The sequence below is a fragment of the Anthonomus grandis genome, chromosome 17 (genome assembly GCF_022605725.1).
Source record: "Anthonomus grandis grandis chromosome 17, icAntGran1.3, whole genome shotgun sequence".
NCBI lineage: Eukaryota > Metazoa > Arthropoda > Insecta > Coleoptera > Curculionidae > Anthonomus > Anthonomus grandis.
The window spans coordinates 8,104,334-8,127,302 of NC_065562.1; the positions used below are offsets into that span (position 1 = coordinate 8,104,334).

Genomic DNA, 22,969 nt, shown 5'->3' on the forward strand with positions numbered 1-22,969 from the left:
CTTACACTTCTCCATAAAAAGTAGTCCGGATAAAGCGACGTTCTTACTCCATATTCATGAGTTGCATCTGTCTGTAGAGTAGATCTTGTGTGTATATGTGGAATGATATGGTTGGGTTCCAAGGTTGCATCTTTGATAGCTAATCGGCTACTATTGGCGCTAAACAAATAACCCTAGGACTATATAACACTGATAAGCTCGAAACAAACACTGCTTTTTTTTTGTTCCATTGTCTCTTCTCCGATGAGAAAAGTTGCATCTTCGGTTAGTTACAAAGCGAGGGCTTGTTCAAATAAGTACTTACTATTTATTACCTTCCTAGGGCGGCAATATCGCAGAGCGTTTTGATTGCATGCGAAAGCTAGCGTATTTAAAAAAAAATAGAAAAAGAGCAATATCGGCCGATGATTCGATTTTGAATTTTGGAAAGAAAATGGTGCCATGTACGGTGACTCTTGTCCTTTGATGGCAATTGTCAAAAATTAGTTTAACGAGTTTAAACAAGGTCGCACGTCGGTTTTTAATAATCCACTCTCAGGTGCCCCAAAAACGATTACCACGGAAGACCACGTAACAAAAATCGAGGATCTCGTATTGGCCGACCGCCGATTAAAGATGCATGAGATCGCTGAGACAGTAGACCTCTAATGAAGTCGCGTAGAATTTTGGGCATGAAAAAGAATAGCGCGAGAGTGCCGAGTTTGCTCACTGTGGAAAACAACAACTACCGTGAGATAACTTCAGTAGTGTTAGACGCTATTTAACCGCAATTAGAAGGACTTTCTGTTCTTCATCGTTTCGTGTCCTTCGGCGAACCATGGATCCACTAGTACACGCTACAAACTAAGTAACAGTCGATACCAGAATCCGGTTGAACACTATGCTTCACTTATCTTATCTTTAAATTCTGACGATTTAAGGATATTGAATTATGGGATAGTAAGCAATCAAGGCAGCTATTGTGCATACAGTTCTCTTGATAGAACCGTTATGCCCTACCGAAAGTAGCAGAGCCTTGGCAAAGACAAGGAGGCGGTCTGGTCCAAGAAATTATATGGGAAAAGCGCTACCGTGAGACCAGTTCGGCAGTATTAACCGCTGCTTAAGCGTAATCCGAAAGAGTTTCTGCGTGGCTAGGGTCCGTCGACCGACAATATGATTCGACGTCGGATTGCAGAAAAAATGGCTCTATTTGGCGAAGAAAAAAATAGTATCCAGATTTGGCCCCGTTCTTCATTTTGTACCATTTTGTTTCCAAAAGTGAAAAAGTCACTCGCCGGGCCAAAATTTGAGTCAAATAAGATTTTCACCACCACGAAGGCCTATTTTAAAAACCTCTAGAAAAATGTTTAAGACGAAGTAAAGAAGTTGGAGCATCGATGAATCAAGTGTTCATGTTAAGAAATAAATCGCCACTTTTCCAAAATTTTTGGTTTTTGTTTTTAAGGCTAAGTACTTATCGGACTACCCTCGCATATAATCGTAATACTCAAAACCAGCATCTCTAGTTTCGTTGCATGTTCTTTTTAAAGAAAAGATATAAAAAAAAATACTTTTTTAGACGATAAGACTCGACTTTATTTATTTTTATTATCACGATCGTTTCATTACTTATTTTTAAAGCAACTGCTTCATTATATGAATGCCAATATTGCAGGTCCAGTTTGTGGAAATTGTGAAACGACCTGGACAGACCCTGGGACTGTATATCCGTGAGGGTAATGGGCAGGATCGTCAAGATGGCGTCTTTATTTCAAGAATCGCCTTGGAGTCGGCTGTTTATAATAGCGGTTGTCTGAAGGTCAGTATTTAAAATATTTGCTTTATATTTTTTTCGATATACGAATATAAATATACGGGAAAATATTACAAAGGGTTTATTCTTTAGGAAATCTTCATATGGAATCTAAATCAAAAACTTTTTATTGGTGCCTTTTTAAATTTTTTGTTGCTTTTTCAATCGCTTAATTATTACATCAGAACGTTTTTTTAGCTAGCTTCGTGATAAAAACCTAGATAATGTATGCAAGCATTCGATATTGTAAAAAAAGGGTAATTGTTAAAGTCCTATCAATGAGTTGATTGTGTTAAATTTGGTTTGAAAAATACAAAAGCTAAAACGTAGGTAAAAAAGTTTCGGTATAAAAGAGCCAATTTCAATGCAAGCTGATTTATTCAAATGTAACAAAAAATGGAGAAATAATATAGATATTTAACAATGATATTCGATTATATTTACCTCAAAACTGAAGGGTTTAGGAGATTAAACAACCAATCAATCTATAAATTTATTGATATATATTTGATGCTGATAATAGTGCAGTGCGGGTGTATGCTAAGAGATAAAACTGGTTAAAAGCAGAGTTGTACTACATCTGAGTTGATTGCGAGTTGGGTAAAAGAATAGGTCACACTGGTTGAAGTTTTCCTTCGTTACTGTATCTGCTTCTGGGTTCTGAGGTTCGTTCAGTAACGATCTCTTTAAAAGCTTTATTTGATATTTTTATTGACTTTTTGGGCAGCAATCTTGCAGACGTAGATTCTTAACTGTTCTCTACACTTATTTCACCTTGTACATACCTCAATACTTTTTAACTCAATTCTCAGTATTTACAAGAAAAAAAGAAACTTACATTGGAAGTTTCGTATACGAAAAATAAGAATTAAAATCATCATTTATGGTTAAAATTACACAGAAAAACATTTAGATGCACAGGTAAAATAAAATATGACTTGCATTGAAGCCGAGCATCCTCTTTCAAATCTCCTTAAAATATTATTTTTGGCAAGTGAACACTAATGTATCACAGATATTTAAACCTAGATCTCGTGAGCTGTCACTAACCAAATTTCACGTTTCTTTAAGCGACGCATACCTATGTATGCCTGAACCTATCTGATAACAAATGCTTTTATCCATCCCCGGAGGGACATTTAGTCTAGCAAATTCTTTATTGATACGATAGCTACATATTTGGCTATGTCGAATATGTAAGCTTCCTCGTTATCAGCATTACCTGAGTGGCCACGCATCCACACAAATTGAACCATGAACCTCTCCTTCACCCGTTCTTCTAGGATCTTATATAAGGTTTATTCTAGCAGAAGTTTGACCAATACAAAAACGGTCCGGAATCTGCGCAGACGAAAGTACGCGTTCTAGCAAAACTAATCCGGGATTCTGAGTACCCGTCAGCTGTTCTAGCAATAACAAAATTCAGTTTGGCAATTGGTTTCAAACCACTGAAAGTAGTCCGTAGAATTTCCTAGTGATTTCGGTTTGGGACATGCGCAGCAAGGTATATGTCAAGACTGTTTTCTTTTTTTGTTTGTTATTTAGATAATCAATAAGAAATGTATATCGGATTTGGAGTTTGATCTTGTGGTTTGAACACGTTTCATTGTGGGATAATTGAAATCTGATTTTTGCTGCTTTCAAAGTATTAGGGCTGATGATGAACTAGTAGATATTCTGTTCCAAGGCCACAGGAGACCAAAAAACGAAGGCTACCTCGAAGTTACTTAGAATTTACTTACTACCACTGTACATAACCAGGAATTTGTTGAGCATTTTCGAGTTAGCAGACAAGTGGCTTAAGATATTGGCCATAGATTTGAAGAAAGTGAGTTTTTTAATTCACAATCTGGTGGAAATGGCAAGCTATCAGCCTATGACCAAACATAATTTTTTTTGTGGTTTGCTGGTCATGAAGCTTGATCATTTAGAGATGTTGGAGATAGATTTGACATCAGTCAAATCTATCTATTACAAGTTTAAGACAACTATTGAACACCATTTCTGAGAAAATGGATATCCAGAGGCCATTGGGACTATTGATGGTACTCATATAAAGATTAATAAGCCTAAGAATGATCCAGACTCATATTTAAATAGAAAGAATTTTTACTCCATCTGGGTCACCTAAATAAGAAATACCTATTTATATTTTTTACTGAGTTTTACACACTTAAACCTCTAGCATTTTTTGAATAATATAATTTTGGATTATTAAGTCTGATTCTATTTTTTGACCTAAACAACTATTTGGTTCACTCATCCTTATATATCCTGGCTCTGTTCATAATAGCAGAGTTTTTAAAAATTAACCTTTATGTGCGAAATTGGTAGAGAGGTGTCAAGATTTTTATTTACTAGAAGACAGTGGCTATCCCTGTTTAAGAAATCTTTTAACTCCATATAAAGATAGAGTAAACTTTACAGCCATAGAGAGAAACTTTAATTTAGAGCTTTTAACAAATCGATGTCATTAAGCATTGTTTAGGCTTTCTGAAGCAAAAATGGCGACAACTGTACCATATCAAATTAAGCAAAATTGATAATATAGTTCACTTTATTCGGGCCTGCTGTGTACTACACTAATTTGTCTCTAACGGGAAAAAAAATTAATTGCCGAAACTGAAATAAACATAGAACTACCTTTACCCCCCAACGATGCCGGACAAGATGACGATAATCAAGATATTAATGATTAATTAATGATAATAAGGATGCTGCTGACCACAGAAATGTTGTTGCTAGACAAGTTTTAAGGCAGCCTTGGCATTAAAATAATGTGGGTGGTGAATCAGCAAACTTGGCATAGGTACCCCATGAAAAATATTTGTGTCACCTTTATTATATAATGAAGATATTTTATTTAGGTCACGAACTTCCTGGCTGTGGGTTTACAAAAGAAAACTGTTGTGACTGTTTTATAGGAATTGGTGTTTGACATAGACATATAAATAAGGGTGTTTGACATAGACATATAAATAAATCCTTATTTATATGTCTATGGTGTTTGAGTATTTTCTTGGTTAGAAACTGTTGTTGATGGTGAAATAAGAAATTTTTGGATGCCTACAAATAAAAATATTGGCTATTTAGAGAAAGTTCCTACAGCATAGTAGTAAAATTACCATTAACATCAATAGTATGCATTTAAAAAAAATAATATTTATTACACTTATAATAAAATAATTACTTTTATTGAACAATATTTAGATGTTCAAAATAAATAACACAAAACCTAACCAACAAACATATTACATAACGGCTTTAAGTTGCGAAATGTCAACGTAATGTCTTAAAAGATGTTCTAGCACATATAAGTCCGAAACCGTTTGCAACGCGGTTTCAGTCTGGTCATGCGCAACTGCGATATACATCAAACTAGTTTCAAACCATCCCAAATTTCCTGCTAGAACAAACCTATACTTTAATACAAGCTTCGAACTAACCTTCTCGGCCGTAATGGAGGCTCTACTTTCGAGCAGATTAATACCAATGTGTTCGGTATAAGCACTTTGTCTTTTTCTGTGCTCATAGATCACCGTAACGACGTATTGTATTATATACGTCGTATATGTATACAGGGTGGTCCGGTTTCGATGGCGAAAAATTAAATGGTCGACAGAGAACAAAAAAATAATAAGTTTGCTATTATAAATAATATTCAAAAAATGATTCGTTAAAAAATTACAGGGTGTCAAAATTCTAATTAAAAAAATCAATTTTTTTTATTTTTCTTAAACCACTTTAGATATTTTAACGAAATTTGGCACGTTTAGACAGTTAATCAAGACGCATCTTTTTGTGCAAAAATTAATAATTTTATTCACCAGTGGCGTGTGTGCGGGCCGATCTTCATACAATTTTAATTAATTTTAATTAAGAAAATGATGCGCCACTGTTTTTTTTCTCAATTTCTATTTTTTATGAAATCCTTGTTTAATTTAAAATAAAAAACATTTCTTTACTTTTTGTCGTACGACACACTGTTTGCGAGTAAAAAAATAATTTTTTATAAATGCTGATTTTTTTTTATTAAACAAAAAATATGAAAATACTAAATTTAATTAAAGACTAAATTATTCTGTTGGGTTCTAAAAAAGACACAAGAATCTGGATTCCGAAATTCAAATAAATAATGAATATAATAATGCCGGCAAGAAGGCAATGCATGCATAAAACAAAAGACGGTTTGTTTGTATTTTATTATGACAATTAATTATTTAAGTAAGTCAAATTATTGCGTTGGTTAACTTATTAATTTTGCTATTGTTAACAGTGTTGCTAAAAGTATTGTGAAAAATGCGTTTTTTAAGTAATGAATACGCTGATATTCATTTTTGTTATGGATTTTGTGATAGAAATGCGGAAGCGGCAGTTCGTGAATATCGAAAACGGTATCCAAATAGAAGAATTCCAGATGCTCGCGTGTTCATTAGAATACATCAACATTTTAGGAACTTTGGTTTACGTGGTAATAATGAACAATACCGAAACCAGAGAAATAATAATGAAAATCGTGTACTGCGCACTTTTGATAATAATCCTGGGCTAAGCTGAGCTCTCGCAAGCCAGCTCAACAACTACAAATTCCTAAATCTCAAATATTGCGAACCTTACACGCTGACCATAGGCATGCATATCACCTACAGCCTGTTCAGGGTTTACACCCTGGTGGTGCTGAAAAGAGAGTAAGATTTTGTCAGTTGCTTTTAAACTCAACAGAGGAAAATCCCGACTTTTTACACAAGATACTTTGGACGGATGAGTCTTGTTTTACAAGACGCGGAGTGTTAAATTTTCATAACATTCATGTTTATGCACAACAGAATCCTCATGCAATTCGGCCAAGATCGTTTCAAAATGAATTTTCCATTAATGTTTGGTTGGGCGTTATTCGTGATAATGTTTGTGGTCCGCATTTCCTACCTCCAAGGCTAAACTCACAACTATTTCTGAAGTTTTTAAATAATAGTCTGCCGGACTGCATTGAGGATTTACCCATTAATTTGAGACATGAAAGTTGGATACAACTGGATGGAGCCCCCCCACATTTTGGAATAGGTGTAAGAAACTGGCATAATAATAATTACCCTCGAAGGTGGATTGGCCGGCTAGGGAGGAATCATATTAATGATCAAAATGGTATTGGACCAATACCCTGGCCACCCAGGTCATCGGATCTTAATCCACTAGATTTTTACGTTTGGGGAAACATTAAGGATAAAGTTTACGCTAATCCCGAGGAGATAAAGAGAGGAATTAATCTTAAGATTTCAGAAAGCATGTAATGACATGCAAAATCAAAATTTTGTGGTACTAGCTGCAATAAACTCCTTAATAACTCGGTGTAGAAAATGTATTGAGGTCAGTGGGCTGCATTTTGAACAACTTCTTTAATTATTAATTGTTTTCATTTTGTTATTGTTTTTTAACGAATTAAATGTGTTATCTTCTTATGTGTTTTTATAAATCAGCATTTTTACTCGAAAACGGTGTGTCGCACGACAAAAAGTAAAGAGATGTTTTTGATTTTAAATTAAACAAGGATTTCACAAAAAAAAAGAAATTAAAAAAAAACACTGGCGCATCATTTTTTTAATTAAAATTGTATGAAGATCGGCCCGCACACACGCCACTGGTAAACAAAATTAATAATTTTTGCACAGAAAGATGCGTCTTGATTAACTATCTAAACGTGCCAAATTTCATTAAAATATCTAAAGTGGTTTAAGAAAAATTAAAAAAAAAATTTTTTTTAATTAGAATTTTGACACCCTGTAATTTTTTAACGAATCATTTTTCGAATATTATTTATAATAGCAAACTTATTATTTTTTCGTTCTCCGTCGGCTATTTAATTTTCCGCCATCAAAACCGGACCACCCTGTATATATATATAGCTTATATGCTAGCTATACGTGCTTTCATTTCAAAACGATCCACCCTTAACACGTCAAATTAGATATACAGGGGGACTTTTAATTATGCATTTATTATGCATTTACTGAAGTTCTGTCAATCACCTCCAGCTAACCTCACTTTAATATGTCAAATGGGAACCCCCATCGTGTGATACATCATAGTAAGGAGCGTAAAATTCTCTATTCAACGGTACCAAAAAAATGAAATCGGTAAATGTGTAAGCAAATAGTTACCGAAAATGTATAGAAATAATGAATATGTTATTTACGCCAAACTTTGGTATGTCAAATGGCTACCCCATGGTGTGATACATTATTTTAAAGGGCATTCATTATGCTATCAATGGTTGTAAAGAAAAATAAAATTGATTGACCAAGAAGCAATTAAATCGGTAGGCTAGAAAAACAAATTTAATTAGTTTAACAAATTTATTTTATTAAATGTTCAAAATGCGCGGCGTTATTAGCAAGACAATAAAAAAGTTTATTTTCAAACTCCTTACGAACATTGGCAAGGGTCTGCCCGCTAATTTCTCTGCATTCTTGAAATATTCTATTTTTTAAATTCTCAATACTCTCAGGTGGGGTTTTATAAACTTTGCTTTTTAAGAACCCCAAAGAAAAAAGTCTAGTGGGGTTAGATGCGGAGACCGCGCAGGCCATTCGATTGCATCACGTCTGCCAATCTACTTTTCTCGAAAATTTTCATCAAGCCACTCTCGAACTACCAAAGTGTAGTGCGCGGGAGCTCCATCCTGCTGAAAAGGTATATTATTTTCATTCAATAATATAGCATCATGTTGATCTACTTGATTTTCCATAGATTGGATGATGGAAGGGTATATTGCATTTTCTAAAAGGTTTAAATAAATTTCGCCAGTCAAATTTTCTTCCAAAAAAAATGGCCCGATTATTTCATTCCCATAAATTCCTTCCCAAACATTAATTTTTTGGGGATATTGGGTATGGCCTTCCCGAAAAACATGCGGATTTTCATTACCCAGTATCTACAGTTATGTCTGTTCACCAGACCATTTAAAAAAAAGGTCGATTCGTCACTGAAGCAAATGTTCTTCAATAAATGGGGATCGTCGTCAATTCGCTCGCACATCTCTTCACAAAATTGAATTCTCCTATCAAAATCATCTTCTCCGAGTTCATGAAGAATATGAATTTTATAAGGAAAGAACTTTTTTTTTTAAACTTTATGTACGGAACCAGTTGAAATATTTGTTAGTTTTGCGGCCTTTGGTATAGACAAAGTTGGATCCATAGCAAATTCTCCTAGTACTTCAACTTGGCATGCTTCATCGACAACTCTATTTTCATATTTTTTCTTATTGCAAATCGATCCCGTCTCTTCAAATTTTCGTATCAATTCTAATACCTATATAAGGCTCACGTTTTTATCTTGATACCTTTCATTAAATGCTCTCGTGGTTCTGCGAGCACACCGATCTTGAGCTCGATAAAGAAAAATTATTTCTATTCTTTCGGCTAGCGTATACACCATTTTATTAACTCACTGTTTTAACTAAAATTGAAAAATTGCACGCGTCAAACTGACAGTTTTAATAATAATAAATCACCTGCTTTTTAAACGCCTTAAAAATTTAAGGTATTGCAGTGTTTTTTTGTATCTATTAGGTAGATTTCGCAAAAAAATATAAGTGAAATAAATACACATACAAAGTTATAAGACTGCAAAGATTTTTGCAAAAAATTTGAAGATACTCTTTTTTCTCGCAAATAACGGTACACATTCTTTACTTGAAAAAATAAATAATTTGCTTGAACTAAATGTACTATTTGTTACCACACATTTTAACTTCTAAATTGCTTGTATTTTTTTTTTTTGATGATCTATTATAAAAAATTTACGAATTTTAAAATGATGTAGGTACCACACTAAAAGTATTCATTTAAAATACCAAAGTTTGGCGTAAATAAAATATTCATTATTTCTAGACATTTTCGCTATTATTTTCGCTATAACTATTTGCTTAGACATTTACCGATTTTATTTTTTTTGGTACCGTTGAATAGAGAATTTTACGCTGCTTACTATGATGGTTACACGATGGGGGTACCCATTTGACATATTAAAGTGAGGTTAGCTGGAGGTGAGGAGGTGATTGACAGAACTGAAACGTCCCCCTGTATATCTAATTTGACGTGTTTTTTTTTTTTTTTTTAAGAAAGTTATTAAGGGTGGATTGTTTTGAAATGAAAGCACTGTATAGTTAACTCGATGATCCGGCTTTTTAATTACTTTTTAAAATGAATATTTTTTCAAATATATTAATTTATATATAAATATATAACTTTAAACGTATTAACTGTCTTGCAATAAAGGGAACTATCGTATAACGGTGACCTCAAAAGATCAAAAAGAAAGTATAACCTATAAAACGAACTCTTCTAATCGAACGCTTAAATGTCCTATAAGGCGAAAGTTCGATGAACGTATCCGGTTACAAAGAAGAAAAACGGTCCTTTGGTGCCGTTAACAAACTTTGGGGATATACTTTTACGCCCTTTAAGTAAACGTAGTAGTGTTAGCTTGTCTAATACAGACGATTACTTGGTATCGAAAGTCAATAATCCAACATTACATTATAGTTTAAAGAAGAAACAAAGAAAAAGCCTCAGAAGGTGCTCGTTTTCCATATTTATTGAAATCAATTATGTAAATTTTGTTATTACCTACTAAATAAGTACAAGCAGATTTCATTTCAATACGCCTCTCCGTCATATTCAACCGATTAATGTAATAAACCGATATCGGTTGATTACATTAAGTGATGTTTGGCTGTTTGACATCTCTTTAATAGTGAAGTACCATGTATACTACCATGTATACGAAGGCCGAAATGACTGACATGCATTTCATGTAAGTTATAAAAAGCAATCAAGGAGAAAAGAGTCAAAAGTCATGTAAGAACTTGCTAATGGCAACTTATTAGAAGCTAGACGATTGTACATTGAACGTTTTCCTGGCCGTAATACCACGGACCGAAAAGTCTTCGAAAATATTTACCGACTGAAATAGGCACATTAAAATGAAAAAGAGAGCCAGAAAGTTTAAAGACATTAATAACGGTACAACTGGAAGAGAATGTTCTGGAAATGAGAAAGGTACTCATTATTGGACAGTTTGGAAAATTTTTAAGAAATGGTTCGAAACAAGGTGAACGCAGCAATTCAGGAAATTAAAAGAGGGCCCAGAACCCTCTTTTAATGGAAATACTCAATGGACATAGAAAACAATTTGTTCGAAGGCCAAAGAAAAATATAGAGTATGCTACGAAACCACAAACAACCTATTAACGAATATGTAAAAATGAAATTAATAACAATAGAAGCGTGGTAGAGATACTTTGAAACTCTCTATAGTAACACACACATAAATGAGACGATAGGACTGAAACCTGAAAATAATACCAAAAACAACGAAGATAAGAATCAAAGGATACAAATAGAAGAACTTAAATTAGCAGTGACCAAGCTGAAAAATCGAAAAGTTCCAGGATTGGATAACATCAATAATGAACTGATCAAATATGGAGGCGACGCATTATTGGACGAAATACAAATTTTATTTAACAAAATGTATAATATATCCAAGGTGCCAGAAGAGTGGAAACAGATTATAACGATCTTAATTTAAAAAAAAGGATAAAAGATAGATCTACTAAATTATAGAGGCATTAGTCTGTTAAGCGCACCTTCAAAGTTATTCACAAAAATTCTAACCGAAGAGATTCTACAGACATGCATTAGTGAAGAACAACAGGGGTTTTGACAAAATAGATCCACCACAGATGGAATATTCATCTTAAGACATATAGCGGAAAAATCAATTGAGTATACCTGCCTTTATGTGTTTTATCGACTTAACAGAAGCATTCAATAGGGTTAGAGTTAGCGATGTCTTAAGAATCGGAGTTATTTTATTAAACGACAGAAGTTTGAATTCCAAAACAATTAAAATTATCAGAAAAATTAACAAAGGAAATAGCACCTTTGTAAAAGCAAATAACAATCTTTCCAAGACCAGTGTCAACAGGAATCAAGCAAGAGGACAATACTATTTAATGTCCTAATGGACAAGATCATCAAAGAAGTAAAATCTGCGGAAAAGGATATAAAATGAGTACGAAAGAATTTAAAATAATTTGCTTTGCTGACGACGCGGTGATAATATCGGAAGATGAAAACAATTTACAAAGATTACTGTATAGATTTGAAACAGTCGCAAAGGAACTGCATGGTGATTTCTATCTAGAAAACGAGGTCACTAACAATACCAAAGAACCAAAAAGGTGCAAATTTCCGATGGCATATTTTCTTATGTTTATGACGGCATTTATTTGTTGGAATGGTTTTTTGTTAATGAACTCAAATGCAGGCACCTTATCCTCGATTGTGCATCAAGCCCAGGTCTGCTTTTATTGGCACACTCACCTTTCAGCTTGGAAGGTTGCAAAAAAGTTTCTGTTGAAGTAGTATTGAAAAGTCATTTTATCATATAGTTTATCATAAATCAACTTAACCTCTTGTCGCCTCTATTTTTTCACGGCACAGCCTTTTACTGTCTTTTTATGAGAATTTGATTGAGCCAATATTGGGACCGCCTTTAGTTCTGCTTATATGAAGTTGCGGAATAGCGAAACTACATTTCAGTAATTGACTTTCGTATTCACAAATATATTAAAAATAAAATTTATTTCTTTCATCCTAGCAGCTCCAATTTTATAGGTATATTCAATTAACTCAGGATAGTACGAATAATATAAGCATTTGAGATACTCAAAACTATACTTTAAGACAAGTTAAAAAAAGGTTCATTTTAACTTTCTTTGGTCTTTTCCAGGTGGGCGACGAAATTCTAGCAGTAAACTTGGTGGACGTAACTCACATGAGCTTAGATGATGTAGTCATCATCATGTCCATTCCTCGTCGGCTGGTTCTCGCGACGAGGCAAAGAAAAGGAGGTAAGGGCGGCCAGGGGTCGCCTTCGGTACAGCCAAAGGCGGAGCATAAGGCGCCACCCGTGGTTGTTATTAAACGGGACTTACAGGATGATGAACAGGATGAGGTTGATGGACCTGACTCACACAGCAGGTAAATTGAACATAATGTTATGTAGCTAATTTTTTATTAACAAAACTGTGGGTATTTTATATACGAAAATACTGTAAAGAACACTCAGTATATTTTATTTGTGTTTGATCAGATGTTTAACGTATATATTTGCTAAAAGTCTTTTCTAAACAACAACTTTTTTTCTAAAAATGCATAAATGAATAATTAACCTAGACATTACGGAATTAATTTTTGGAAAGAAAAAATTAAAATTTTTGTTAAAAATGGTTGATTATAGTTCCTACTAATCAAATTAAATCAATTTTATTTTATCTATTTTTTTTAAAGATTTTTTTTTTTTTAAACTTGGGTCCTTTTAAAAGGTTGCTAGTAATATGGGGTCCTAATAATACAACTAAAACTTTTTAAATCATTTATCAAGACAAAATATTCTATAGTATGTACTTATGTTATACAGTATGGAGTATGGTACTCCATAAAGCAATCCTTGAGATGCAGCCCGATGTCACATTTATCGCATCTAAACTGCACTTTCTTGTGACAATTGCCACATTTTGTTTGCTTCTCTTGATATATAATTAGATGGTCAATTCCATCATATCGAGAGTAGGCATGGGCATTATTTGATAATCTTAGGCGTCCCCTTTTTAAAGGTCTCTTATATGTTTCCAGGAAATTAGTGGCAATTGCTCTTCGGAATATAAGTTGATCCATTTTCCCCCCTTGGAGTCGGTGAATTTGCCATGCATTCTGTACACCCATATCAATACAGTGAGAAAAGAGAGGAAAGTACCATTTCTTTCCTTGGATTGAGCTTCTATATATTCCGATGTTTTGATCAGACCGATCAACTCCGCCCATATTTGCATTATAGCTTGATCAAATCTGATTGATCAACTAATATTATCTTTTTTTCTTTCTGAGAATACCGTTTTACTTGCCGAACAGGCTCAGAGGAACATGCATTACTAGCTATAGATACAACATTATTGTCATTCCACTTACATACAAATATTTTGGAAGCGTTAGACATACCATAGGAGCTTTCAAATTTGCCCCTTTCAGACTTTTTTAAAATCTTTGATGATGGTATAGGACATAAACCAAGCCTATTTTCTCTAATAGTACTTGTAGCTTTTACACCTCTCTGAGTGAGTACGTCTAATAATGGGAGGCTCGTAACAAAATTATCAAAGTAAAAATTAAAATTTAAGTTTACTTTTGATGTATATAGAGCATCAGTAAATCGTAAAATTACACCAGGGCCTAATCCCAAGTCTTTATAGGATTGAGCAGGCTGCTGAATAAATGAACCCTGATATGGTTCAAAACATGCTACATAACCTAGTCTGGTTGATCGCACCCAAAATTTGTAGCCCCAGCGAATAGGTTTTCCGCGTATAAACTGCTTGGTTGGATGACGCCCATAATAGGGGACCATGTGCCTCATCAATACAGTAATTTTCTTCATTCAGAGAAAATAATATAAAACGCTGATTTAAAGCATTGAAGAGAGGCTTCACTTTAAAAAATTTATCATTTTGATCGAGATCATTATTATCGCAGCAATGAATGTTTTTCATTATATATGTAAATCTATCACGAGACATTGCGGAAGCAATTCATTCATTATGAGAGTCGCTAGCAGTCTCCCAATACATAAATCGTTTTGGTACTCTAACGTAGCCACTAATCATCAAAATACCAATGAAGCACTGTATTTCATCAACGCTTATATCAGCAGGACGGTTATTTTGGCTGCAATAATTATTAGTATAGAGATGCAAGAGATGTAAAACATCATTATCAAAAAATAGTTTAAATAGATTCAAAGGAGAAATATTATTTGGAGGTTCGACTGGGTTTAAAAAATTAGGAAAATCGTTAAGAGCAGCATTGTTTGTCCATAAAAAAGATTTGGCTGGTGTTATAATCTCCCTTTGGGCTTTCGTAACATTTGAAACAAATTTGGGTTTGCCACAAAGTACTGAGAGAGGAACATCCTCTTCAGAATCCGCCTCTGAATCGAAGTTTTCACAACTTTTGTTTGAATTCATGATTTCGACAGGTGCTCGAAGTTGACTTCCGGGTAAATTATTTATATCTACCAAGTCCTCTTCACCTGAATCTTCATCGGTATGGTACTCGTTTGCAGTTTCGGGTGGAAAAATCGCTAATTCTACAGGCGTATCATCTTCGTCAATATAGGCATTCTCAGCCTCGATTTTTTATAGCTGAAATTAAATTATAAACATAAGTAAATATACATACATATTATACAATCTTTGATTACCAATATCATTCTTTAATAATTGGGTAACAATTTAAAAAAATTCAAATTTGAAAAAAATATCTATAATTTCACAAAGACACAAAGTATTACCCTCCAAAAAACAAATAATTATCATTCTTTTATTATATATACTGCATACCTATTAGATGCTAAATTTTTTTTTATTATTGCATATCGCCAAGGTAAGTATTTTTAATTATAATTAACATAATTTTCATCCAATTACTCATGGTTTTATAACAAAATATACATGTCACAAAAAACTACTTAGTTTGTATACAAATTCGCAAACTGACAGCCACCTGTTTCTAGAATATTCCTACAAGTGCCGGAAATACAATTCAACAGGTATATCAGTCACTCCATCTTTCGGGCGCTAGCTGTAACATGAAATACAGCATTCTGTATAGCGTACTTTTAAAAGGACGCTAGTAATATTTGGGTTAATAACAAAACTTCTGACCCTTCTAACTAGGGTACTAACTCTCACAGACTCTCCTCACTTACACTTCCAATTCATATATTCATAGTATATGAATTGGAATGTCTCAATACCAACGGCACTACGGATTGCCCACAATGCCTGGGATGTGGAGATAATAATAATGATACGTTTATTAGTTACCAAAATAATACATTATAAATTATATTTATTGTACATAAGTGCTAAAACTAATTAATTATAGGGTAACTAACATTAATTCAGACTTCTTCACTATTGTATTAACTGGTCCTGCAGTTAATACAATAGTGCCTGAATTCTGTTGAAGCCTAAGTATTGCCTAATAAATACTACAGATTACATACTATTACTTAATAATAAATTACATCTCATAATCAACATTAAGTCGTAAAGAAAAGCTTGAAGCAAAAAAAAAAACATCAATACCAGAAGGATAGAGAAAGGATTTCTCCCACACTTAAAACTACCCTATAAAGAGACTCAAATAATTCATTCAGGTTGATGTTGGAGATCATTCAACAAAACAAAAAAAAAATTAATACCGAATCCGACATCAGAGCTGTATTTGACTTATAAAGTCCGCTTCATTCTAAGCTTAAAACTTAGTTCGGAGGAAGCAAACTGACCAATCTTAAATTTATTTATATAATGAGCAATCGAATATGAAAAAGACCTCTTAAATAATTCCTTATTGTGCGACGGAATAGTTAGAGGATCATTCCGTCTAATGTTATTTTAAATAAATATGGAGGTATTTTAAATTTGAGAATTTTATTTAAAAAAACGAGTGTTTGTAAGCTCGTCGGCAGTACATACTCAACCAGTTTGCTTCACTTAACTTATGAGATATGTGGTATCTCCTCCTTACACTATAAATAAGCCTTAGACAACAGTTTTGATGCTTCTGAATTCTGGCCGCATCAGAATAATCTAGACAGGGGCCATAGATGGTGTCACAAAAGTTTAATGGTGATAAAACCAACGAATCACATAGCAGTTTTTTAATTTTAGAATTCTTTGAAAATAAAGACTTTAGAGCAGAATATCCATTTCTTAACTTAAAAGTGTCATCCTTAGCTTATAAGTTTTCTCGGTTCTGTATAGATCCCTGAAGATGGACATCTTATATGTCCGAAACATGTAGGATAGATTATTTTTAAATAAATTTAGTGGAGGATGACAGAAACAATTTTAGTTACCCTTTAAAAGTGTCAGTTTCAATTAAAAAACCCGAGATGAGAGACGTAATTATCTGATGAGAGAGGCAGAGAGCTCAGCTACCTGTGTCATCGCCTGGTCTCATAATAGGTGCTTCAGTCTATCTTTAGAGAAAAGGAAGTCCGCTTCTTCGTTACCCAGCCAAGCTGCACACCTCAACCCTTTTTTACATTTTACTTGAGAACAGTGACATAGATATGTCCAAAATAGCATTGAATCTATGAAAATCATAATACATCCAAGATGCACCTCAACATTATTAGAAAAGACTTAGGTATGGTATGTCATAATTGAGACTTACCTGTCTCCAACTCTATGTAGTTGCACGATGATTCGATGTTGGCACATTTGTAAAATAATTTATGAACCCATGATTCAAAAAAAAACTACAAAAAGCTATAAAATTACTTAAAAACTTTAAACTGGAAGAAAATTAAGAGGCTTGGCTTGTTTTCTCCCCAAATAGAACCTAAAAAAGAAAATCGTCAAATACGACAGTTAAAATGTCACTATTGTCATATTTTGATGTACGTCAAAAATTACTCAATCACAATCAATCGGCCATCTTGGGTGGTAGACTATTCCGCCCCGCCCACCAACTTATAAATATACCTGGACTGCTAATGCATATGGCCACGATACCCAAAAATGACCACTGCATGGATGCCGCCATTTTTATAGTGGTTGTGTCCTTTTGATGTTGGTCACTCTGAAAATTTTTAGTGTTGCCAATAAAAAATATATAAATAACGGTAATGAAGTTAACGATGCTGACGTTTGACGTGTGACTAGTCTTGGCCTAGTTTTTGGCGATTTGTAAACGACGCTTGGGTATATCGTCTGGAACAGGCGATGTATCTTTCTCCTTATTTAATACGTGAATAATGTATCACCATCTTTATTTAAAGGTATTTGGTTCAGTTTCTCAAAACCGAATTATTGTGTATTGTCCGTCTGTATTGTTTATAATAGAATAATATATTGAGTTGTTGACAGAATAATATAGTTTTACTATATAATTCCTTTATAATTGCAAACCCTCATAAAATCATCTATATTTTGATTTTTATAGATGGTTGTACCTATTAATGTGGAAACACTGTTCATGGAAGGAAAGTAAAACTCGTAATAGTAAAAATAGAAAGAAAATAAGTGTTTTTAACTGAATTTGTTAAGTAAATACAAGCAAACATTTAAATGAATATCATGATTTTCATGGTATTAGGATTTATAAGATTCAAGATTATCAGAATAATAAAACAAATATATATATATATATTTTAAAGTGCATGCATCTATTCCAAGTTGATTAAAACTTTGTCTCATTTTAGGTGAGGATTACTTTCTTTCATAATTTTTTACAAAATTTTTAAAGAAGTACTAGAAAAATCACAAATCTAACGCAACTATCTTAAATTCTTACCTATATGTAACTTTCTATTTTGTATTTTTGTAAACATAACCTCTCAAAAACTTTAATTGTTTTGTTTCCCTACAGTTGGCACAACTAAAATTTGTCAGAGTAACCAACATCGAAAGGACACAATCACGCAAAATGGCGGCCCCCTAGTAGTGGTCATTTACTTTTTATTAAATTGGCAGTCCAAGTATATTTATAAGTTCGTGGCCCCGCCACATTCAACCTTCATATCGGTGGTCAAGAGTGTCAACTTTTCTCCATAATATTACCAATTACTTATTTGACAGTCAGTGGGGGCAACAAAAACACTGGATTTTGCGACCGACCGTGATAATTTTGATACATTATGATGACAAATACTCCATTATCTATCATTTTTAGATGTTTTGAAAATCGTGTACTTAATTACTTTTTTACTAGATCAACATGTAAATTAACTAAATTTGTAGGACATGTTGGTCCTTTGGAAAGAAGGCCCCTTGATTTGATAGTTGCTGCATAATTTCTACCGATTTTGTTATCTTTTTCTATCAAAGCAGAAAGAAGCCTGTAAAGGGTGTTTTTCTATTTACCCTACTGAAATTAGAATAATTGAAACTAGAACTTGAAGTATTTAAAAATACGTATATTTGAAAAAAAAAATAGTTTCTCGCATATAGTTATGTGTATAAAAAAAAATTTATTTGTTTTTTTTCTTATTCTTGAATAATCCATAGGAGCTAAATGTTATAGCTCCAATGGATTATAGTTTATTATATACAGGGTTACTGGTAATTCGATACATTCCTTTGGAGATGTGATAGGGGAGGGGGTAAGAAGTAAATTGAACCGCAAAAACTAAAGCAAACGCATTTATCAGTATTTACCTTCACAAATCTTGTTCAAAATGAGAGCCTCTATTGCGAATACATGCTCGGCAGCGCCTTCTCATTTCAGTCTTTCTTGTTCTAGTTGTTATGGTATTCCTGATCTGCTGGGCAGCGTTGGTTATTCTTTGGATAAGATCTTCATGGGTAACTATTGGGGTTGCATAAACCAGTGCTTTCATCTGACCCCATATGCTATAATCAAGCGGGGTTAAGTCAGGGCTTCGTGCTGGCCAAGCTATTGGACCTGACCTACCACTCCAACGATTTGGGAAACGTTCATCCAGGAACTGCCGAACTGACCGCCGAAAATGAGCTGGACAGCCGTCATGTTGAAATATCAGTCGTCCTCTAACGGCGAGAGGAATATCGTCAAAAAGATCTTGTAGGTCATGTCGTAAAAAATTTTCATAAATATCCCCGTTTAAATGGTCTGGGAAAAAATGTGGTCCTATTACATCCCGCCCAATAAGTCCCATCCACACATTTACAGAAAACTTTCTTTGAAAACTGGTTCCTCTTGTTAAACGGGGATTTTTTTCGGCCCAAAAATGAAGGTTATGAAAATTTGTAATGCCCTCATGACTAAACTTTGACTCGTCCGTCCACAAAATGTCGGTTAAAAAAGTTCTATTGTCTGCATTAGAATTTATAATAAATCTGCAGAACTCTACCCTTCTTATCGGGTCCCCTTCTTCCAATCCTTGGACAGGCGTATAATGGTAAGGATGGCTTCCCATTTGCCGAATCGTGGACCAAACTTTACATTGCGATGATCCTGTTTGCTGCGCTACGGCATTAGTGGATGTGGTTGGATCGTCTTCAAAATGTCTTAATATTTCCTCCTCATCTTCTGCTCGATATACGCGAGGAGCGCCAGCGTCACCTCTTCTTGGTTTTACGGATCCAGTTTCAGCGATAGCTCGGTAGGTCGAAGCGAAAACACGGACATTTGGAATGCGGCGGTTCGGAAAGCGACGTTGGTATTCTCGGCGAGACTCCGCGGCATTACCATTGCAAAACCCATAAACAAACATAATATCTGCATATTCAGCGTTAGTAAACGTGGCCATAGCGCAGAAACCAATAGAATACCTTCTTTGAAAACACGAGAAAAATAAACTCGAAACTCGTAATTTAACTACTTTCCACAACAATTATTGCTGTCAGACTATCTACACATCAAATTTTTAACAATAAAATTAAAAAAACAAATTGTTGCTATAGTACTTAAATACCATAGAAGTAAATACCACTTGGCATTTTTCAAGTGCGTTCTTACTATTAATAATAAAAATACAAAATTCTGTTAAAATTTTTGGTAGCATTTATAGCCTATGAGTTAGCTTAGATAATAGGAAAGTTTTACGTAAATTTTGAAGAATGAAGCATAATTTTTTTTCAAAAAATATCCACTAGAAAGTGTAGTATTTTATTTAAGAAAAAAAAATTACACTTTGCATCGAGAATTTACCTATGGTTACAACTATTTGCGGGACTTTTGCCATTACAAACGTAACACTATTGTGTTGAGCATGTATTTTGCCTAAAAAGTTAAAAAAATATACAGCGGATTTTCTGGAAACTGCCTTTTAAACCACTAAGGTCTACATTTTGAAGAAAAACAGAAAAAATTAAATATGTCGAAAACTATCAACTTTTGCATAATACATATTAGGGTTCAATTTACTTCTTACCCCCTCCCCTATCACATCTCCAAAGGAATGTATCGAATTACCAGTAACCCTGTATAATTACATGATTAGATAGTGAAGTGGTTTATGGTTTATTGTTGTTTATTACTGGTTAAACTTAACAATGAGGTAAGATTTTAAAATAGTTGGCTAATTATCTTGCCCTAAGTATACTAGGTATTTTAACCTACCTAGTATTATTCATATTTTTTATTTTTTTGATAGTTCGGATTCTTCTGGTAAAGCAGGACCCTCTTCCCCAAAAAAGTCTAAAAAGATTAAATACCAGCAAAAATATAGATTGGATTGGGAACAAGATGAAATGTTTAGAGGCTGGCTTTCTAAGGGCAGATCAGAAGATGAGGCTTTTTGTAAAATATGCAACAAAAATATTTTAATTGTTTCATCCGGAAAGACAATACTTTTAAAACATAAAGAAAGCAATATCCACCGAAAATTTTCCAAGGGACTAAAGGGTCAGCAATCAGTCTGTAAAAAAGGCTAACTTACATTTGGCTGCATTTGTAAGTGAGCATAATCTGGCCTATAATGTTATGAAACATTTGCCCGATTTATTAAAAACAGTTTGTCCGGACTCTCAAATCGCAAAGAAAATACAATGCAGTCGAACAAAATGCTCTGCATTAATAAAAAATGTGATTGGCAAACAAAATGAAATTATTATTATTAATGATTTAAAAAATACAAAGTTTTCTCTTATTGTGGATGAATCTATCGATAGAGGAATAGAGGATGCACAAAACATTTAGCTCTTGTTGTTAGATATCGATGCAACAAAAGGTAGGGAATTTTTTTTCTAGTTCATTAGGCTTATAAAATGTACTTATTATTTTAGGATTCAAGATTGCTTTTTGTCATTAATACCAATGAAGGATGCAAAAGCCAAAAATATTTTTAGTGAATTAGTTAAGCTATTTAATAGTAATAAGTTCCCGTATAAAAACAATCTCATTGGTTTCGCCTCAGATGGGGCAAACGTGATGTGCGGTAGACAAAACTCGGTAATGTCTCGTTTAAAGCAAGAAATACCAAATATTTTTTTAATTAAATGCATTTGCCACAGTTTTAATCTCTGCGCTTCCAGTGCATGCGAAAAATTACCTAGTGAATTAGAAGATTTTACTAGAAATGTTTACAATTATTTTTCATTGAGTCCTAAACGGGTTGAATATTATAAAGACTTTCAAATGTTTACAAAAACAACAGTACATAAAATTCTCCATCCTGCCCAGACGAGATGGTTTTTATTGGAAAGTGTTGTTGGGCAGCTCTTATAGAGCAATACAGTGCGTTAACTCTTTTTTTCACAGATGCAGTACCTAATGACTACAACACTCATGCTGAAAATATCCTTGTGAAACTAAAGGACCCCTTAACAAAATATTTTCATATTTTTCTAGTTTTATCTCCCATTTTTAATAAAATTAATAGAGAAATGCACAGCGAGAAACCTAAACTTCTTTTAGGTTTTTGGAATTACATTGATAAGATGTGCTATAGTAATAAAAAACCAATGTTTCCTGTTCTAACCACTTTTGTTTTTAATACTTTAAGTTTACCGCACTCTTCGGCGAATATCGAGCGAATTTTTCGCAAGTGAAATTATCATTTCATTAAACTCAGCTTCTCTGCTGAGTTTAATAAAAATATATTGGCTTTGCATTGTCAAAAAATGTATCAAAAATCATCCGAATTATCAGACTCAGATTAAAAGCTTTTTTATTTCAGTTTTTTCCTTTACAGTTTGCATTATGTATTATTACTTTTTAAGATATTTCATGTTTTATTTCGATAAAATATTTGTAGATATTAATTAAGTTTGTGCCAAAACTCAATTTTTCTTTTTTTAATACAATAAAACATAAATTTTTAAATCTACTGTTTTTTTTACTAATCTACTGTTTTTTTTTAAATTTCTACTGCTAAACTTTAAAACCGATCTGGCAACACAGAGGACGGGATTAGTAAACATCTAAATTTCGTAAGAGCTACGTCGTTTGGCGACAAAATGTCCCAAAATATTACGCGAAAATCCAGGCATTTTTAAAATATTTATTCTAACTTAGGTTAGACATGACAATGTGTAAACCCCCATAGAATTGTAATCTTAAAATGTTTAATATGCTGTGTTTTGCATAATGAAAATTAAAGCGTTATTCAAATAAAAAA

At 33.4% G+C, this 22,969-nt stretch overlaps 1 protein-coding gene across 1 annotated transcript in view; it reads left to right on the forward strand.

Moving 5' to 3' along the window:
- LOC126746611 (rho GTPase-activating protein 100F) overlaps positions 1 to 22,969 on the forward strand; it is a 358,577-nt gene that overhangs the window by 269,280 nt on the left and 66,328 nt on the right. Inside the window, 2 exon segments of the mRNA XM_050454928.1 lie at positions 1,658 to 1,801; positions 12,593 to 12,843. Of these exon segments, the coding sequence (XP_050310885.1) occupies positions 1,658 to 1,801; positions 12,593 to 12,843 (395 nt within the window).